The sequence below is a fragment of the Culicoides brevitarsis genome, chromosome 1, assembly GCF_036172545.1.
Source record: "Culicoides brevitarsis isolate CSIRO-B50_1 chromosome 1, AGI_CSIRO_Cbre_v1, whole genome shotgun sequence".
NCBI lineage: Eukaryota > Metazoa > Arthropoda > Insecta > Diptera > Ceratopogonidae > Culicoides > Culicoides brevitarsis.
Genome location: NC_087085.1, coordinates 29,068,982 through 29,088,001, shown reverse-complemented (window position 1 = coordinate 29,088,001; position 19,020 = coordinate 29,068,982). Strand labels below are relative to the sequence as shown.

Here is a 19,020-nt window from a genome sequence, read left to right as displayed (position 1 = left end):
AACAAAACCGTGAAATCGGCTTAGCCGCGAGCGGTTTACTGAAATTGCGACTGAAAATTCAGAAAAATTCAATTTTTCCGGATATTCGCTGAAAATTTCCCCAAAATTGACCCGTATTGTGGTGGAAAAACGTTTTATGCGTCGTTTTCAGTCGAATTCCGTGGCGGAAATGCGGGATTTCATGCGATAAAAATTAAAAAATGCGAGACGGATGCTACAACGCGTTCATCATCGCCGACCATCAACTGCCTATAGCGAGCAAATAGGAAAAATTTGAGTGTCTAAGCGAAATAGTGCCCGTGTTTTTCGCAATTTTATGCGGTTTATAGTCAAAAAAACACAGGTAAATTGCGTGAAAAGTGTCCGTGTGTCGCGCGGCAACATTTTTCCGGTGAAATTGACGGGCGCACGATGAAATCCGCACGGAAATCCGTGAAATTTGCCAGGAGCTCGTTGCGGCAGAAGCCGACGCCATCTTGTTGAAAGTTAAAAATTGTGAAAATTACAAAATATGCCATGTAATGCTGGGCCAGAAGTGTGAAATGTGCGAAAATTGTGAAATTTGACGCACATTCTCGCCGCCGCGCACCAAAATCCGCGGAAAACTGCGAAAATGCATGCGAAAAATGAGAAAAATTTAGCTTTCTAGAAAAACATTTCTGTGTCTCGTACAAATCGATGGGCTGTGTGTGCTACGGAGGATTTGCGACAGATCCTCAAGCGAAAATTATCAAATTTTTTTTCGAAAAATCCAAAAAATGAACTGAACGCACCTCGAAATTGCGAGAAAAAACCAAATTTTTGTGCTTCCTGATTATATAAGCAAAGTGTCTCGGCAGCAGCAAGCAACTTTGCTACCTGAACCTTCGTACAAGCGTCTGTGTGGGTCTCTGTGACGTACGTACGTGTACATATGTGGACCTTGTCTATGAAAAAAAAAAAATAAAATACATCGAAATACAGAAAAAGTAGTAAAAAGTGTATGTGTGACACAGAAATTGATGCGTATTTCCACAATTTGTGAATATTTTTTGCCGTTTTGTCGTTCATTATTGCCAGGCATGTCGTCATGTCGCCATCTCCGAATCGATGAATGTGCGGGAAAAGATCTGCAATCATCAAAACAACTCGAATGCTTGAACGTTGTCTGTTTGCACAGACAGGTCACGGCAACTTGTGACGTACTTTTTGTTTATATTCAACAATCTAAATATTTTTTTTTTCGATTTGAGACGACATTTTTTCGTGTCTTTGTGTGAGTCACGCCCGAATTTCACAATTTTTTTCCAACGAAATAATGTCAAAACAGGATTTTACATAAAAATTCCGACTTTTTTTCTTATCAGTCGGTGCACGAGCCAAGCTTTCACCGTTCCATAGTTCACTTTTTCATGCCAAAGTACATTTTTTGCAAAGGAATAACGAGTTTTTTCTTTTTTTTTCGTTGCAGCTACAAAACCAACAACGTTTCCTCATGCGTTTTGATTAGTTTGTAATGTTTTGGTTGAGCTGACTACTTTTAATTTGAGTCTGTTTTGGTAAGTAACTCTTTTAATCTCATTTTTTTCATGTTGATGTTCTTTTTTAGCGAGTTCCAAAGCCAAATTTGCACAAAAAAGTCGCGAGGATGAATTATAAAATGCGATTAATTTAACGTCTGAAGTCTAATTAGATCAAAAATGAAGGAAAAAGTGAGGAATGCTGAAAGAAATTGAAAATTGGTGTTTTTAACATGGTATGAACGTTGAAAAAAATTAATAAACTCGTCGATATGTGGCTGAAAATCACGTAGAACCGATTTTTGAGGACTTTGCGGTTAACGAGCTTGACTTTTTGATAAAAGTCCTTAAAAATCCTAAGACTCGAGCATTCTGTAGAACAAAATTCCATTTTTAAAGTTTCGACTTTAAATTTTAACTTTAGCTGATGCAATACTGAAGCTCGATAATAATAATCAGCATTCAAAAATTGCAAAAATACTTCAGGAAAGATGCAGTTTTTATGAATTTTCAGCTAAAAAAGCAGAAGAAAAATATTTATTGGGGGAAGTCCCGATGAATTTATCACATTTGAGGCTGATTTTTCTGAAATTTCACTCAAAAATTTCAATTTCAATGAAAAATCAGTCAATATTGGGCTGAATTATTCATTTCTGAACAAAAGTTACCATTTTGATCTAAGCTGCATGGCTTAACCTTTGAGACAAAAACTAAAAATTTACAATTTCAATAGGATCTTCGGATCCGCAAAGGTGCCTTGGCATATTAAATGCTAAAAATTAATTCGTTGCATAAAAATTTGACAGAAAAATTAATGGAAATGCTGATTTTGAGCTTATTAGAGTAAATTTTAGCCTTTCTTATGGCATTTTTTTTTTTTAAATTTCAATGAAATTTTAATTTTTGGTTTAATCTTTAAGCCATTTTAATATTTTTCTATTGAACTTGAATTTAAAAAAAAATTAATTAAACTTCTATTGAATTTATAAAACTAAAGTAAATTAATTGAACTTTAAAATTTTGTCAGTTAAAAAATTAATTTGATTAATTTAAATGATTTTTTGAATTAATTTGGAAAAAATATAAGAGAATTCTATAAATGATTTTTGAAAAAAATAGAATTTGTCTAATTTTGTCAATTTTTTTTACTAAAAAAAAAATTAAAAATCAGAAAAAAAATTATTTTACTATTTAAAAAAATATTTTAAAATATTTTTTTCTGATTTTTCACAAATTTAGAGAAATAATTTTTCAAAAATAATTTTTTTATAGATTTTTAATATTTTTTTAAAATAAAAAAAATCAATTCAACCTTCAAATTTTATTAATTTTTTTAAAATTTTTCTGTTAAAAAAATTATAAAAAATTATTCTTTCTAAAAAAAATCCTTCATAACTCCGGAATTTGTCACCTCAACCACATGACACTAAATATGTGCCACATTCAGTAATGTCCGGTTCAAAACATTTCAATTCATCCGCATTTAATACAATTTTATTGCTTTAATCCATTCATTCATTCACTCACTCATTCATTCAAAACATTCGCTCTAATCGCGCACACATGCTTTTGTTTTGTTTCGCAAAAATTTTCACTTTACCTTTCATCCAATCATTTACTTCCACATTACAATCGTCTATACATAAACAAAAATAAGTAATAAATTGCCAATACGTTAGAAGAAATCGCGCGCCGATTTTTGAACGTCGTCGTCGATGTACGAAAAATATTGAATTCGCGGTTCTTTCTACTACTTCCTACTAAATACCCACGAAACGAGTCGCGATTTATTTATTGGTATTTGTAAAAAAAAAAAATTATAGTACTCGAGCAAGTTGCGAAGCATGTGCAATGACGAAGATTTTGAAGTGCAGAGAACCGGCTAGACGCGTACAAGACGACACAGAATGCATAAAATGCAATGAAATGTGCACAAGTCACATTCGGGAAGATTCGGTACGTTTTGAGAATGTATGGGATGGCATGTACGGAAGATGGCAGAAAGGCGGCAAAAAAGGACTAAAATTTTTTTATACCAAAAAAATTTGAAAAATATTTTTTTGGGACTTTGGAAGCAATTTTAGACCTGCATGACTTAATCTTTGAGACAAAAAAAAACCCGTTCCCGAAAAAAAAGAGATTCCGTAAAAAAAAAAAAATACCAATACTCAAGAGGAAACCAACAAAAAATGAGTCAGAAATGGATTTTGCGCAGAGCATTTGTCCATCTTTCTCGCTCTAACGTACAATAATGCAGCTGTTCTTCTGCTTCAATGTCCCAAAGCCCCTAAGAGTGAGCGAGACAACTCTACTTGCCCGAAAAAAGACGACGTCATTTTCATTAATGAGCGAGATGGTGTGTGTAACATTGAAAAAAATGTCTGGCAACGATGCAAATGTGTTAGTGCACTAGACCTAAATAGCACGAACCGAAACCAGTTTCCCTCTGCGCGTGTATTTGTACGAATTTTGATGTATTGGTGTGCATTTACCTCGTGAATTGCACTTCATCGGGTACTTTTGTCAGTTGTTTGTATGTGATTGTGACGATCGCGCGCGCGTTTCTTCTCCGTATATATTTCAAAAAATTTTATCATCATCACTACACAAGCCCCCGTACGTCTGTAGAAAGATTTTTCGGTTTGTTTTAAGACAATTTTTGTATTTTTGTGCTAAACACCATTGCACACTCGACACCAATACCAACCAAGGGTACATGAAAGGAGACGAACGACGCTTTTTTTCGCTAACCATTTTTTTTTCTCGACATCTCCGTTTATTATTGCCCAAAAAAAGTTACTTTCATCTCTGAAATTAAATTAAAAAAAAAATAATAAAATAATTCCCACGAAAAAAAGAAAAAATAAATGAAAGTGTTATTAAAGTGAGCATTGTGTTCGAAAAAAAAAATAATTCGATTGTTACAAAAATTTGGCGAAAAAAAGCGCCCGAGTGTAAAATCAAAAATTGTGACTGCAGAACGAACGAGTTAAAATTATAAAAAAATCTGACCTTGATTTCATAAAGCTGCAAAAAAAAAATTAAAATGTGTCTCGAAAAATGTCCATTCCAAGGATAAAAAGTCTGTCCAGATGGCGTTGATGTGTGAAGGAATTACCAGCACTCGACACCAATACAAATAAACAAATCCGTTCAAAATAAAAAAAAATAAGAAAAAGGTTTGAAAAGATGAAGCACGTCGTCGTTGTCGTTGTACAAAAACTAGACCAACTGAATCTACCTGTGAACAACCTGAATTTTTTTGTGTATAAGATGAACCCTTATATCTTATGAAAAAGAAGACGACGAAAAAAAAACGAAAAGAAAGAAAAAAAGAGGGAACAAAAAAATAAAAAATACTAACGACATGTTAAGAGTGAACGAATGTGATATAAAATAAAAAAAATTTCAGTATTTTTCCGAGTGATACAAAAAATAAATAAAAAATTATGAATTTTGACGAGTTCGCGTGTTTGGCGGAATCGAATGCCAAATCGTGGTTCGATAACTACTACGATATGTGTGCAAATGAGGAATTTGGGCTCGGTGTGACAAATAATGGCATTTCTAATAATGCGCCGCTTCCTTCGTTACACAGATCTGATCCAGACAATTCGACGATATCTAAAACGACGGCTAAAAACCAACCTTTGGATAATACAAGTGTAATGCAATCAGGAACAGAAAACAGTGTGACAACGACACCGACGCCGGTGCCGGTAAGTGATGAAAGCGATAAGTAAAAAAAAATGTTTTCGATTCTAAAGAGCTTTTTTGCGCAATATTTTTGAAAATTCAGAAGAATGAATAATTTTCTTCACGAAAAAAAAAATATTTTTCATTAAAAATTTAATTATTTTAAAATTAAATTTTATTTAGTTTTTAATTTTTTTCACCAATTAAGAATTTTTCTAAATATTTTTTTATTATTTTTTGACAAAGTTGATCGTTTTTTAGTCAAAATAAAAAAAAAACTTTAAAAATTTAATGGAATTTAAAATAATTTCTTAAAATTTTTCAATAAAAAAAGAAAATTACCTACATTATTTTACAAACTGAATAATTTTCACTAAAATTTGTAAAAAGTGACAAAATTTAAATATTTGAACTGAATTCACAAAAATTGAAATTTTTTTCTAAAAAAATTACTAAAATTTCATTATTTTTCTATAAAATTCATCACTTCACACAAAACATTCGAAATTTTCTTTTTCGTCAATTTTTTTCACTTTTTTTAAGTGGTTCGATCGAGAATTTAATTTTTTTTTAAATAAAATTTAAAATTTTAATTAAAATTTAAAAAAAATGTTTTTTTTAAATGGATAAAAAAATTTTTCAAAACTTTTAATTTAATAAAAAAAATTTAAATGATTTAAAAAAAAATTAAAATTTACGGGAATTTAATCTCTTTATTTTTTATTTTAAAAGTTCATTAAAAATTAAAAAAAAATTTTAATTTCAAAAATATATTTTAGTAAATTGTCATTTTTTTTGTAAAATACTCAATATCTTCTGAGCGTTGATTAAAACTTTGGAAATCGAAAACATTTTTCAAAATCGTAAATTTGCAAATTTTGTTAAAAATAATCTTTTTCTGTAGACGGCAACTGCTCCAAAAATGGAATCAAAAGAGCCGCCACCACGCATCGAGATCCCCGTTGAGCCGGTAAACGGAATCGTTCAGCCACACGTCGTACCGCCGCCAGAGCGCCCTGGGCGCAACACGAACCAACTGCAATTTTTATGCAAAAACGTCATGAAAGCCGTCTGGAAGCATCAATTCGCGTGGCCCTTTCAGCAGCCCGTCGATGCAAAAACTCTCAACTTACCGGACTACCATCGGATAATCAAGCAGCCCATGGACCTGGGCACGATCAAGAAACGCCTCGAGAACAATTACTACTGGAGCGCCAAGGAGGCGATTCAGGACTTTAACACGATGTTCTCCAACTGCTACGTGTACAACAAGCCCGGCGAGGATGTCGTTGTGATGGCGCAGGCACTAGAGAAGGTTTTCCTGGGCAAAATCGGGGCAATGCCAAAGGACGAAGTCGAAATGGAGCCTCCCGCGAAAGGGGGCAAGAAAAAACCCACAGCGCCGCGCCCTTCGAACGCCGGGATGCCGGGAACGCCGCAAACTCCTCTCAGCAGCGGCAAAGTTCGTCCGGGCAGCGCACTAAGTGGCACCGTTACGTCAACGAGTGTGCCGGGAACGCCGTCTCCCGCAACTGTCGCAGGCACGCCAGGCGCCAATATTCCCCCGATTGCCAATATTCCGCCATCTAGTGTACCTGGAAGCACAAATACGACAACTACCGCAGTCCCAAATGCAATTCCTAATAGTGCGACGCACAATAATGCCGCCACGACACTCACCAATCAGCAATCTATGATTCCGCAGGGAGCGACGCCCGGCGCTCCTTACCTTGTAAATACGTCGCAGCCGGGCATGGAGAGTGTTTTGCCGCCGCAACCGCCCGCAAAAGTAGTCAAAAAGGGAGTAAAGAGAAAGGCTGACACCACGACACCCACAGCAACGGCATTTGAAGGCTATGGCGCACCGATGGAGAACAAAAGTGCAAAAATTGCCACACGAAGGGAATCTGGCAGACAGGTAAATAAGGTAAGCGGGTTGATAGTAAATTTTTTCTCTCCTCTTCGGCAAGTGCAATTATCAAAAATATTATTTTAAAAATCTTTTAGAAATTTAATTTTATTTTTTTTCGAAATTTCACAATTTTTTATTAATTTTTGGCAGTTTTTGACTAAATTTTTTGAAAAATTTTAATTTTTTTAATTTTTAAAAGTAGTTAAAAATTATTTAATATATTTTTCTTTAAAAATATGTTCCAAAAATTCATTAAAATTTCTAAAAATTTTTTTTAAAGATTTTTAAAATTATAAAACAAATTAAAAAATATTTTTATTTTAAAAACTTTTCTTCAAAGACGAAAAAATCAATTACATTTTGGAAAAAAATAAAATAAATTTTTATTTAATTTTATTTTTATATTTCAAAGTAAGATTTTTAATTTTCCTTTTTTTATAAGGAAAAAATTAATTAAAAATTTTTTTTCCTGATACTTTTTTTAAAAAAATATAATTTTTCACTATTTTTGACTTCAATTGATAAATTTTTTTTTTTAATATATTGCACTTGTTTTAATTTTTTGTTTGTTGATCATCATTTAGGTCACACTCCATATCACACAAAAAAAAATTTACTAAAAACCCGCTAAAAAAAATCATTTTCATTAAAAAAATTCACTTGAAATTCTAAAAAACTTTAATTCGATGACACATAAAAACACATCAAACCTCAAATATCGTGTATTAATTTTAGGATATTGCACCATTCCAGTCCTCCGCATATCCAATGTCGCCCCTAACTGGTCAAGGCTCATCACAGTATCCACCGAAAAACAAGGAAAAGTTATCCGAAGCCCTCAAGTCATGCAACGAAATCCTAAAAGAGCTCTTTTCGAAGAAGCATTCGGGCTATGCGTGGCCCTTCTACAAGCCCGTCGACGCCGAGCTGCTCGGGCTGCACGATTATCACGACATCATCAAGAAACCCATGGACCTGGGCACGGTGAAGCGAAAAATGGATAGTCGCGAGTACAAGACCGCACAAGAATTTGCCGGCGACGTCCGATTGATATTCACAAATTGCTACAAGTACAATCCGCCGGATCATGATGTTGTCGCGATGGGACGCAAATTGCAGGACGTCTTCGAAATGAAGTACGCCAACATACCGGATGAGCCAGTCAATAATATCGCGCAGCATCATGTGAAGGCGAACGAGGCGTCGTCGTCGTCCGACAGTGATTCCAATGATACCGACCTCGATTCTGACTCGGAGGAGGAGCGGAACGCCAAACTGAAACAGCTGGAAAAGCAATTGCTGGAAATGCAGGACAAGATGCGACGATTGATAGAGGAAGGTGCGCAGAAAAAGAAGGAAAAGAAGAAGAAAGTACCAAAAGATAAGAAGGCAAAAGCTGGTGCAATGCCCGGAGTGCCCGAAGGTGCTCTTGGTTTAGGTGAGAATTTTTTTTTAATTTCAGAAAAATTTTTAAAAAATATTTTTTTTTTGTTTTCAAATTGAAATTAATTTTTTCTCAAAGAAAAATTACCCAAAAATTTTTTTTTTGAGCAAAAATATTTTTTTTTTAAAACAAAGTTCCAAATTTTTTTCAAAATATGCTTAAAATTATTTTTAAATTTTAAAAGTTTTTGAATTAAAAAAAAATAATTTTTAGTGTTCCAAAGCAAAAAAAAATATAGAATTAAAAAAAAATTGGTACAGATTTTTTTTCATAAGAATTCTAAAAAAAAAATTATTTTCATAAAAATTTAAAAAAAAAATTTAAAAAATTTTTAAAATAAAAAAATCCAAAGAATTTATTTCAAAGCAAAATTACAAAAATATTTTTTTTTAATTTAAAAAAAAATATTTTTTTAAAGCAAAATTTTAAAAATATTTTAAAAAACATCAAAAAAAAATTAAAAAATAATTTAAATTTAACAAAAAAAATTTTTGATGCAAAATTACAAAAAAAAAATATTTATATATTTTTAAACAAATAATTTTATTTTTATAATTTTTTTTCACAGGCTTACAACAACCAGCTGCACCAAAGGCCAAAAACAAGGGTGCTCGTGCCCCGAAAGGCGCTGCTGGCGTCGTTGGCGCCACACCCGGAGCCCCCGGAATGAATGCCGCACAAGCAGGCGCTCCGCCCAACAAGAAGGCACGCAACTCAACCGCTGGCCAAGGCGGAAATCGCGGTGCCAACAAGAAAAAAGGCGCACAGCCCGCAGCACCTGCCATACCTCATTACGATTCGGAAGAAGAAGACACAGCCAAGCCGATGTCATACGATGAGAAACGGCAACTATCACTTGATATTAACAAATTGCCAGGTAAATTTTCGAAATTCAACGAAAAAATCTCAAAATTTAACAAAAATCTTTATTTCACAGGTGATAAACTGGGACGCGTTGTACATATTATTCAAAGTAGAGAACCATCATTGCGCGATTCGAATCCGGATGAAATTGAAATCGACTTCGAAACACTTAAACCATCGACACTGCGTGAATTGGAAAGCTATGTGGCATCATGTCTTCGTAAAAAAACTCGTAAGCCTTACTGTAAGTTCCCAATGACACACACTGCTAAGAAAAAAAAAACTAAGAGTGAATGCAAAAAGTCATAAAAAAAACATAAACACAAAAAATAACACACTTAAAAAATTTTTAATTAAATTTAAATGCACATTCGCACAAAAAAATCATCATCGGTCAAAAAATTCCGTTTTTTGTAAATATTTTTCACCCTTACATGAGAAATTGTACACAAAATCACACGAAAACATGACAAAAGTAGTAGTGTCTGTTAATTGGATGAACTAAGCACAATTCTTAGCATGGTATTTTGTATCTACATTTATAAAAAAAAAATCTTCTGTCCTGTCTCTGGCTATAATTTATTATAAATATCTTTTATGGTGAAGGATTCTTGGTTTATTTTTAAATATTTATTTTATTTATAAAAAAAAATATTTTCTTATGGTGGCGGCCATGCTACAGTGTTGTGGTTCGTTGCGTCAATTTAGTTTTTTTATAAACAAAAAATCGTTTAGTTTTAGTTGCATGAAATTTTAATTTTTATTCATTTCAATCAAGAATGAAAAAAATTTACTAATTTTTAACTTTAAAAAAAAACTTTTTTTTTCTTACTAACTTCATTCAATTTTAGTAGTTTTTCGTTCTAGTTGTTTGTGTTCAAAGGTCGTCGACGACAATTTTTAACAAATTCTTTTTAAATCGTTTCGTTACAGACAAAAAAGTATCAGGAAAGTCGAAGGACGAACAAATGGCGGAAAAGAAACAAGAACTAGAGAAACGCTTACAAGATGTAACTGGCCAACTTGGTACCGCCAAAAAATCTACCAAGAAAGGTAAAAATTTTGTAATTTTTCTATTTATAAAAAAATATTTTTTTTAATTAAAAAAAATTAAAGGAGAATTATTTTTTTAATAAATTAAAAAATAAATTAAATTTAATTAAAATAATTTTTTTTAATAAAAAAAACTTAAGAAATTTTTTTAATCAAAAAAAAAATAATTTTTAAAAATTAAAAAAAATGAAAACTAATTAAAATTAATTAATTTTAAAATTAATTTTTAAAAATAAATATAAAAATATTAATTTTTATTAAAAAAATTTAAAAAAATAATTTTTGAAAATTATTTAAAAAAAAAATTAAAAATTAAATAAAAATAAATAAAAAAATTTAAAATTTTTTCATAAAAAAAAAAATAATTTTTTTAAAATTATTTTTTTTAAAATTATAATTTATTTTTTAATTACAAAATACAAAAGATTTATTTTCTTTCTCTTTAAAAAATTTTTAAATATTTTTTTCTATTTTTATTATAGTTTAATTATTTTTAAAAATAGAAAAAAATATTTTTGAATATATTTTTATTTTTAAAAAGATTTTAGAAACATAAATTTATTTTTTTTTACATTTTTAACAATATTTTCTAATTTAAAAATATTTATTTTAAAAAAAATTAATTTGAAATTTTTAATTTTCTCGTTTTAGATGAAGCTGCAAAGGAAGCCGCTCACGTCAATCGACTATCATCTAGCAGTAGTACTACAGATTCAACATCATCTAGCTCTAGTGATTCTAGTTCGAGTGATTCAAGTGACAGTGAAGCAGGTTAGAAATTATTATTTTATTAGTTGACGACCCCTTCCCACATTTTTATCATTTATTCGCGCCTTCCGTTATTATAATTTTTTTTTTTTGATTCAAAAAAGAAGAAAAGTTTCCTCATCGTATAATTTCCTTTCTTTTGTAAGCATAAATTATTATTTATTCAACATGATGAATATTGTTATTTTATAAATCACTGATTAATTATATTATATATCTTGTATGTACGATATTGAGAGAAAGAAGAATGTAAAATTTATTTTACGGACATTTTCAATACGATTCAATGTTATATTTTTTTTAACAAAGAAAAATTTTGACTTTTATTTTATTTAATTTTTTTTTCATTAATTTTTCTTGCGAAACATGCCATTTTTTGTATCTCTTGAACGAAGAAAAAAAAACAAAAAATTGTAAATAATTATCATTAATAACACAATCATATTTCGCAGCATTTTTGACTGCATGACACATTAAATATGCAAAAAAACGATTGATTGATTGTACATAAAATGCGTACTTTTTAAATATTTTAAACCAATTTTAAATTATTATTCAATTTAAAATAATTTTAGTATAATAAATGATATAATTGAGCCTTATTTTAAAATTTATTGGCCTGGGTTATCTTATAATTATTTTCTCATACAATTAAAAAAAAAATTAATAATTAATAAAAGGGTAGAATCTCTTATTTTTTTTATTAAAAAAAACGTGACAAAAATATTTAAAAAAATAATAAAATAATTTTTTTTATTATTTTTATTTAATATTAAAATTTGTCAAGCAGTATTTTTTTATATTAATTTTTTTAAAAAATATTTTTTTGTATAAAAAGTACAAAAAAAGAGCAAAATCACTGCCGATATAGATATAAATGCTAAAAAAATTAGAAAATATTAAAAAAAAATAAATGAACAATCAATCAATTAATTGACAAAAAAAATAATTTGCACATGAATTTTGTATGTAAAAAAACATTTTTGCACTTTTCACTTATAAATCACAAAGAAAAAAAAATAATAAGAGATACAAAAAATATCGATTGTTTAATTTTTTTTCTTTAAATTTACTTCTTCCTGCAGTAAAAAATAAAAAAATAAAAAAAAAATAGAAATAGTTAGAAATTTTTCATTTTTATACAACAAAAAAACCATCAACAATAGTAGAAATTAAAAAAAATGCAACAAACTTAAAATTATTGAAACGTGTAGATGTGTAACTTGGGACAGCCAATGTGCAGCAACAACAATTATTTCTCTCTCAGATATTTTTTTGAAAATCACAAATAATATCTTAACTTATTCTTCTTACATAAAAAAAAATTTCTCATCATCATCTTCACAACAGCAACACGTCGTCGTCGTCCTCATCCCATTTATTTCATTCTTCTTCGCACTTCATGTCCCTTTAAAAAAAAATCAAATTCAATCAGTCATCAAATCACCTTTTTTTATGGCTGGTTGGTGTGTAAAATAGTACAAAAAAAATTAAAAATAAAAAAATTACCTTTAAAAAATAGTATTGTGCAGTTCGTTCGTATAACATCATATATGAGACAAAAAATATTTTATTTAAAAATAATTAGGAAAATTTATAGACAAAAATTTATTTTTACTTATAAGACGTTGGGAATAAAAAAAAATAACAAAAGTATATTTAAACGCTAGTCATCACACGATAAATAAAAAAAATCAACAACCTGACGCCTCCTCTAGAATTTTGTTGTAGTTATACATGTGAGTATCATGCTTTTTGGAGTTTTTTTTGGAGACAAACATTGAAGCGAACATCCGTCATGGCAGACAATGTGTAAAGAAACTGAAAAACTGCCCTTTTTTTGTAAAAAAAAAAATATTAACTGACAGCCTTTATTAAGGCTTCAAAAATTTATTACGAATTTTGAGCCTATTCGGTGCTATTTTGACGAAAAAACGAAAAATTACGTAGGAATTTCAAATGTGATGTGATACTTATACGATCTGATCACGTCGACGTTTTTAAAGGTTAATTTTATCTTCTGCGACGAGAAAATAATTAATATTGGCTGTCGGCTACTCCCCATCTTACACATTGTTTGCACGTGAAAAAAAATTGATAAGATTTTAAGTGTTAGGTGAAAAGAACAAGAAAAGCAAGAACAAAGTCTCAGTTAAGAAAATTTTTAATTATTACAATTTTTTATTATTTATTTAAAAATTAAATAAAATAAAATTAAAATTTAAATAAATAATAAAAAATTGTAATAATTAAAAAAAAGCCTAAAAAAATACAAAATAATTCCTTTTTAAAAAAAATCACAAAAATTACTCACTTCTAATAAAAAATAAAATAATAATAATTTTAAACGGTTTTTTATATGTAATGTGTAAGAATGTGACTTGTTTATTAAAGACAAAAAAAAAACAATTTTTTGATGTAATAATATTCGAACCGTGAAAAAAGTAATAAAAAAATATTAATAATAAACTGACTATCGTTATGTATTTGTATGTAAAAGGTAGAAAGAAAAAAATATTTCTACTTTATAAAAAATGATAAAAAAATTAAAATTATTATTATCTAGTTTATTTAGTATTTTAGTAATTTAAATGATAAGAAAAAAAACACACACACACACATGATAAGATGAAATCAAGTCGTTTATATAGTTAAAATAAAAAAAATACGTGTAAGAAAAAAATAATAAAATTAAGATAAATAAAGAAAAAAACAATAGATCATTAATGATTTTTATTGAAAATTAAACAGAAAAAAATACACAAAAAAAAATAAATAATATAAAAAATAATTAAGAAGTGAACTTTAAATTAAATAAGATTAATATACAACAAAATATATAAAATATATAAATATATATATAATAAAATATAAATAATTAATAATAATAAAAAAAAAGTTTCAAAACAAAAAAATTAAAAAAATGTCTTTGAGTAATTACGAAAAAAAAACTGCACAATACTAATTTTAAGGGTTTTTTGGATTTTCTGTGTAAAAAAAATTAAAGAGAGAATTAAAAGAGAAGTATTGCTGTTGGCTTGCACATTGGTTGTCTCAAGGTCTCAACTTGAGAACCTGTTTTCTTAAATTTTTGAATTTTTATTTTTTTAGGCGATGAGAAACAGTCAAAAAAGAAATCCAGTAAGAAGGGTTCGTCGCCAGCTGTTAATACGGTAAGTGATGGAAATCTTTTATTTTATTTTTTTTTTGCCAAGTGTGATTTAAAAAAAAAATATTTCACATTAATATAGTATTGTTAAATTTTTCAGAGTTTTAAAGATTTTTAATAGAGAAGAATTTTTTCTAAGTTTTAAAAATTTTCTTTCGAGATTTTAATCGAAATAATTTTTTAAATCAAAGGTTAATTTCAAAATATAATTTAAACTGTTCAATAGACTCAAAATTGTCGAAAGTTATGGTTTTCTAATTTTATGGAATATCTTATTGTGTACAAAACTTTAAACATATTTTTTAAAAATTTTTAATTTTTTTTGTATTTAATTTTTTAACAATTTTTAAAATTAAAATTTAAAAAAAGTTTAAAATTTAATTTTAAAATAATTTAAAAAAAAATGGTAATATGTTATTTAAAAAAAAAAAATAAAAAAATTTTGACTTATTTTTTATTAATTTTTTAAATTAATTTTTAAAAATTTTTTAAATAATTTCATTTAATTTTATTGAATTTTTTAAAATTAAAACTTTTAGTAAAGAAAAGTTTTTTTTAAATTTCAGATTTTGAAAAAATTTAAATTAAAAAAATGGTAAAATAAAACGAATTAATTTAATTAAAAAAATTAAAAATAATTAAAAAAAAAAAATTCAATAATTTTTCCAAAATTTTTTAAAAAAGGGAATATTAATTTTTATACAAAATGCCAAAAATTTAAATAGTTTTTAAATAATTTATTATTTTATTTTTACATTGAATTTTTATGTAAAAATTTTAAAAAAAATTTAATTAAAATTAAAAAAAAATAATTATCATAAAAATAACTGTCAAATTTTCTTTTGAAAAAAAAAAATTCAATAATTTTCATGAAAATTATTTTTTCAAAATACGATTTGAATACGAAAATTTCTAAAAATTGAAAAATTTTTTTGAAAGTTTAATTGAAAAATTATGAAAATACATTAAAATACGAAACGAATTAATTTAATTAAAACTAAATTAAAAATTAAGCGGCCTTATTAAAAAAATTGAAAAATTAAAAAAAAATTCCTAATAAAAAAATAAATTTCATGCCAATAGGTCAATTTTAATATATTTTTTTTCGAGTTTAAAAAAAAGAAAAATTCAAGAAAAAACTAAGTACCTAATGTGAAATATTTTTGAGAATTGCACTTGCTTTACGTGTGTTTCAATGTTTAACAAATTTTTTCATATCTAAAAATGCTTGCGAGTGTGATTTTTTTTACGAATTTTTGTTTTGATTAATAATTGCAGGCACCTGCTGCCGCATTGTCAACTACTAATCCAACGGTTACTACTTTGCCGCCCTCTGCGCTCCCCACTGATCCTGCGTTACAACAGTCACAACAACAAAACTCCTCGGGCACGACACAACCCACGCATCCCCAACACACACAATCTCAATCACAGGCCACACAAAACAATCCGACAGTTACCCAGGCGTCATCGGGTGTTCCCAATCTAACGATAAACCCCAATTTGTATCCCGCGACACTGGCAACCAGCAAAAACGACTCCCTCACTCAGAACACGAATCAGTCCGTACCGCAACAACAAGCGCCATCCAACACGGGATCCAATGTAAAAACTAGTATTAGCAACAGTGTGATGAATAACATGAATAACACAAATAGTAATAGTAGTAATAGTGCTTCAAATGCTGTGCCACTGCCGAATCCGTCGCCGCAATCGATGAAATCGGAGCCGGTGCCGCTGTTGTCTTCGCATCCGCAGCTGCTGCCCATCACGTCGTCTTCGTCGTCCGCGTCGTCGGGCATGATTCCGAACATGAATTCGCTGATGCAGTCGGCGGCGAGTCAGTTGCAGCAGCATCTCACGTCGGGGCAACAGCTGAACAGCTTGCTGAGCGGAAATGCGAATGCCATGAAGCAGGCGGGCGGCGGCGTTCCGACATCGGGCGCCAATGCCAACAACACGGGCAACAATGGCGGAGGCGGCGTCGGTGCGGGCAACCAATCAGGCATGTCCGATGCCGCAGCTGCACTCAACGCGAACTACATGGACCAGATTGAGTTGTCGCTGGCACAATTTGAGGCGAAGAACAACGAAATGATGAATAGCTTGAGTCACTCGAGTCTAATGCACGACATTTCCCTTCTCAAACAGGACCAGCTGAGCAGTTTGCAGGCGCAGCAGAACATCATGAACCAAATGTCCTCGCAAAATCTCCACATGCATTTGAGCAACAACGGCTTCGGCATGGATATGGCAGCTGCCATGAACGGTTTAGCGCCCGGACTTGCACCCGGCATGGGAATGGGCATGCATCTCAACTCGATGGCGTCGCAAATGGCACCCATGTTCGATCCCTTTAATCCGCTCGGCAAGCCACCGAATTACAACAACAACCCGAATAACAATGCCAGCAACGCGAATAACGTGCATGGCGGCAATAACGGAGGCGGCGGCGGCGGCGCAAATGTCGGCGGGCAACAAGGCAGCGGCGGCAAGATGAAAGACGAGAAATATCTCGGGGTGAGACCGCTCGAGGATCTCATGATGAATCCGAATGACAAGAAAATGGGCGGCGGCGGCGGAAATCATGGGGGCGGCGGACACGATGTCAACAACAAGATGGGCGGATTTGGCGCGAATAACGTGAAAAATGCCAATTCGTGGTCGAGTCTCGCATCGGGATCGCCACAAAGTACACCAAAGCCAAAACCTCCGGCAATGGACACATTCCAGGCGTTCAAGAAGCAGGCGAAGGAGAAGGAAGCCCGTCAAAAGTTGCTCGAGCAGCAGGAAATTAAGCGGGTGCAGAAGGAGCAGGCCGAGAAGGAACGCCAACGACAACAGGAGCAAATCAAGGCGAAGCAGCAGCAGGAGCAAGCGGAACAGGCACTTAATAACGGAAGGTAATTTATTTAAAAAAATTTTTTTTTAAAGAAAATTTTAATTTTTTGTCCCTTGTTTCATTTAGAAAGTCAAAAAGTTAAAAATTTTATTAAAAATGATCGTTTTTTATCTTTTCCAAAAATTTTACTTGATTTTTTTGTTTTTTGCTCTAAAAAATATTTTTCAATTTTCAAAATTGTTTAAAAATTTTTTTTAATAAATTATTCACTTTTTTATTTTATTTTTTTTTTAATGAAGGGAAATTGTAATTTAAAAAATTTATTTTATATAAATTAAATATGTTAAAAAAAACTTAAATTAAAATTAAATAAATAATTTTTACATTGAGACATAAAATTAATTTTAGAGTAAAAAAAAACTTTACAAAAATTAAATATTAAATTTAAAAAATAAAAATTATAAAAAAATTATGTCAAAATATTATTTTTTAAATTTACAAAAAAACTTTACAAAAATTAAAAAAAAAATAAATATTAAATTTTAAAAATATAAACTACAAAAAAATTATGTCGAAATATAATTTCGTAGAAAAATTGTTCAAAATCGATTTTTTTTAATTTAAAATCATGAAAAAGGAAAATATATTTTTAATTTTTTTTCTGTTGCTCTAATTTTATAAAATTCAATTGAATTAAATTAAATTATTTTTTAACTTTATTTTATTTAATTAAATTTATTGTTTTGACAAGGAAAAAAAATTAAAATTAAAAATTATCTAAAATCTTTAAAAAAAAAAATACTAAAATAATTAATTTATTTTTTTTAATTAAAAACAGAAAAATGGATCAAGTAAGTCGTGCCGATGAATTAAAGGCATCCCCACACGCCAACAGTCAATCCCCAATTGCATCAGCAGTGTCAGCGGCAGATAAACGCGCCGAATTACGACGAATGGAGCAAGAACGAAGGCGACGTGAAGCCGTAAGTTTTTTTTAAATTCTTTTTTAAAAATAAAATTTTAATCAAAAAAATATTTTTCAACAGTTATCCAGTCAAATTGACATGAATATGCAAAGCGATCTAATGGCTGCCTTTGAGGAATCATTGTAAAAAGTACCAAAACTGAAAAAAATGAATGAAATTGATCATTGAAATGAAGACGACTGGTTGTTCAAGAAAAATCACACTTGTATGTGTTACTAAAAAAATAATTGCTGAAAAAAAATTGTAACAATATTTTTAAATTAAAAATTCAAATCTTAACTATACTAACACAGAAACAACAACAACAACAACTAGATAGACTTAAGTATAATTTTTAAGTTATTACTTATTTGTGATAAAAAAAAAGAAATAAAAAAAACATAATTTTGAAGAAACAATTCAAAAATGAGAAAAAATAAATTTTTGAAGAATAAAAAAAGATAATATTAATAAAAAAAAAAGTTTATTATTATAAATGTAACAATGACCATAAAATAAAATTAATATAAAATTAGAATAAATAAATGTGTTAGGGACTTCTTTCAATTATTAAAAAAATAAGAAGAAAAAAAAAGAAAACATTTAATATTAAAAAATAATGTATGAAATATAAGAAAAAATAAATTTTAGTTACTTTTAAAAAATATTAAATAAATCTTGTGTATTATTATGAAACAAAAAAGTTACGAATTTCACACATTGAAAAAATTTAAAAAAAAATAGCTCCTTAGAAGACGCATGCCTGCAAAATTATTTTTTTCCTACAATTTTTCTAAAGGGACTCTTT

At 29.4% G+C, this 19,020-nt stretch overlaps 2 protein-coding genes across 7 annotated transcripts in view; both read left to right on the top strand.

The window, feature by feature from the left end:
• LOC134827586 (zinc finger protein ZFMSA12A-like) overlaps positions 1-19,020 on the top strand; it is a 230,213-nt gene that overhangs the window by 32,095 nt on the left and 179,098 nt on the right. The window lies entirely within an intron of this gene.
• Positions 119-18,610, top strand: LOC134827583 (homeotic protein female sterile-like). 6 transcript variants are annotated; one of them, XM_063840298.1, is made up of 13 exons: positions 119-343; positions 1,451-1,538; positions 5,098-5,218; positions 6,100-7,122; positions 7,861-8,545; positions 9,120-9,428; positions 9,489-9,647; positions 10,349-10,468; positions 11,120-11,239; positions 14,348-14,409; positions 15,684-17,308; positions 18,086-18,230; positions 18,294-18,610. In XM_063840298.1, the coding sequence occupies exons 3-13, from the start codon at positions 5,168-5,170 to the stop codon at positions 18,357-18,359; spliced, it is 4,365 nt and encodes a 1,454-aa protein (XP_063696368.1). In that variant the 5' UTR covers positions 119-343; positions 1,451-1,538; positions 5,098-5,167; the 3' UTR covers positions 18,360-18,610. The 6 variants fall into 6 exon arrangements, with proteins under 6 accessions (XP_063696368.1, XP_063696367.1, XP_063696366.1 ...); XM_063840297.1 differs by having other exon boundaries at positions 120-343; positions 6,100-7,113; positions 7,843-8,545; XM_063840296.1 differs by having other exon boundaries at positions 120-343; positions 6,100-7,113; positions 9,489-9,659; positions 18,294-18,609.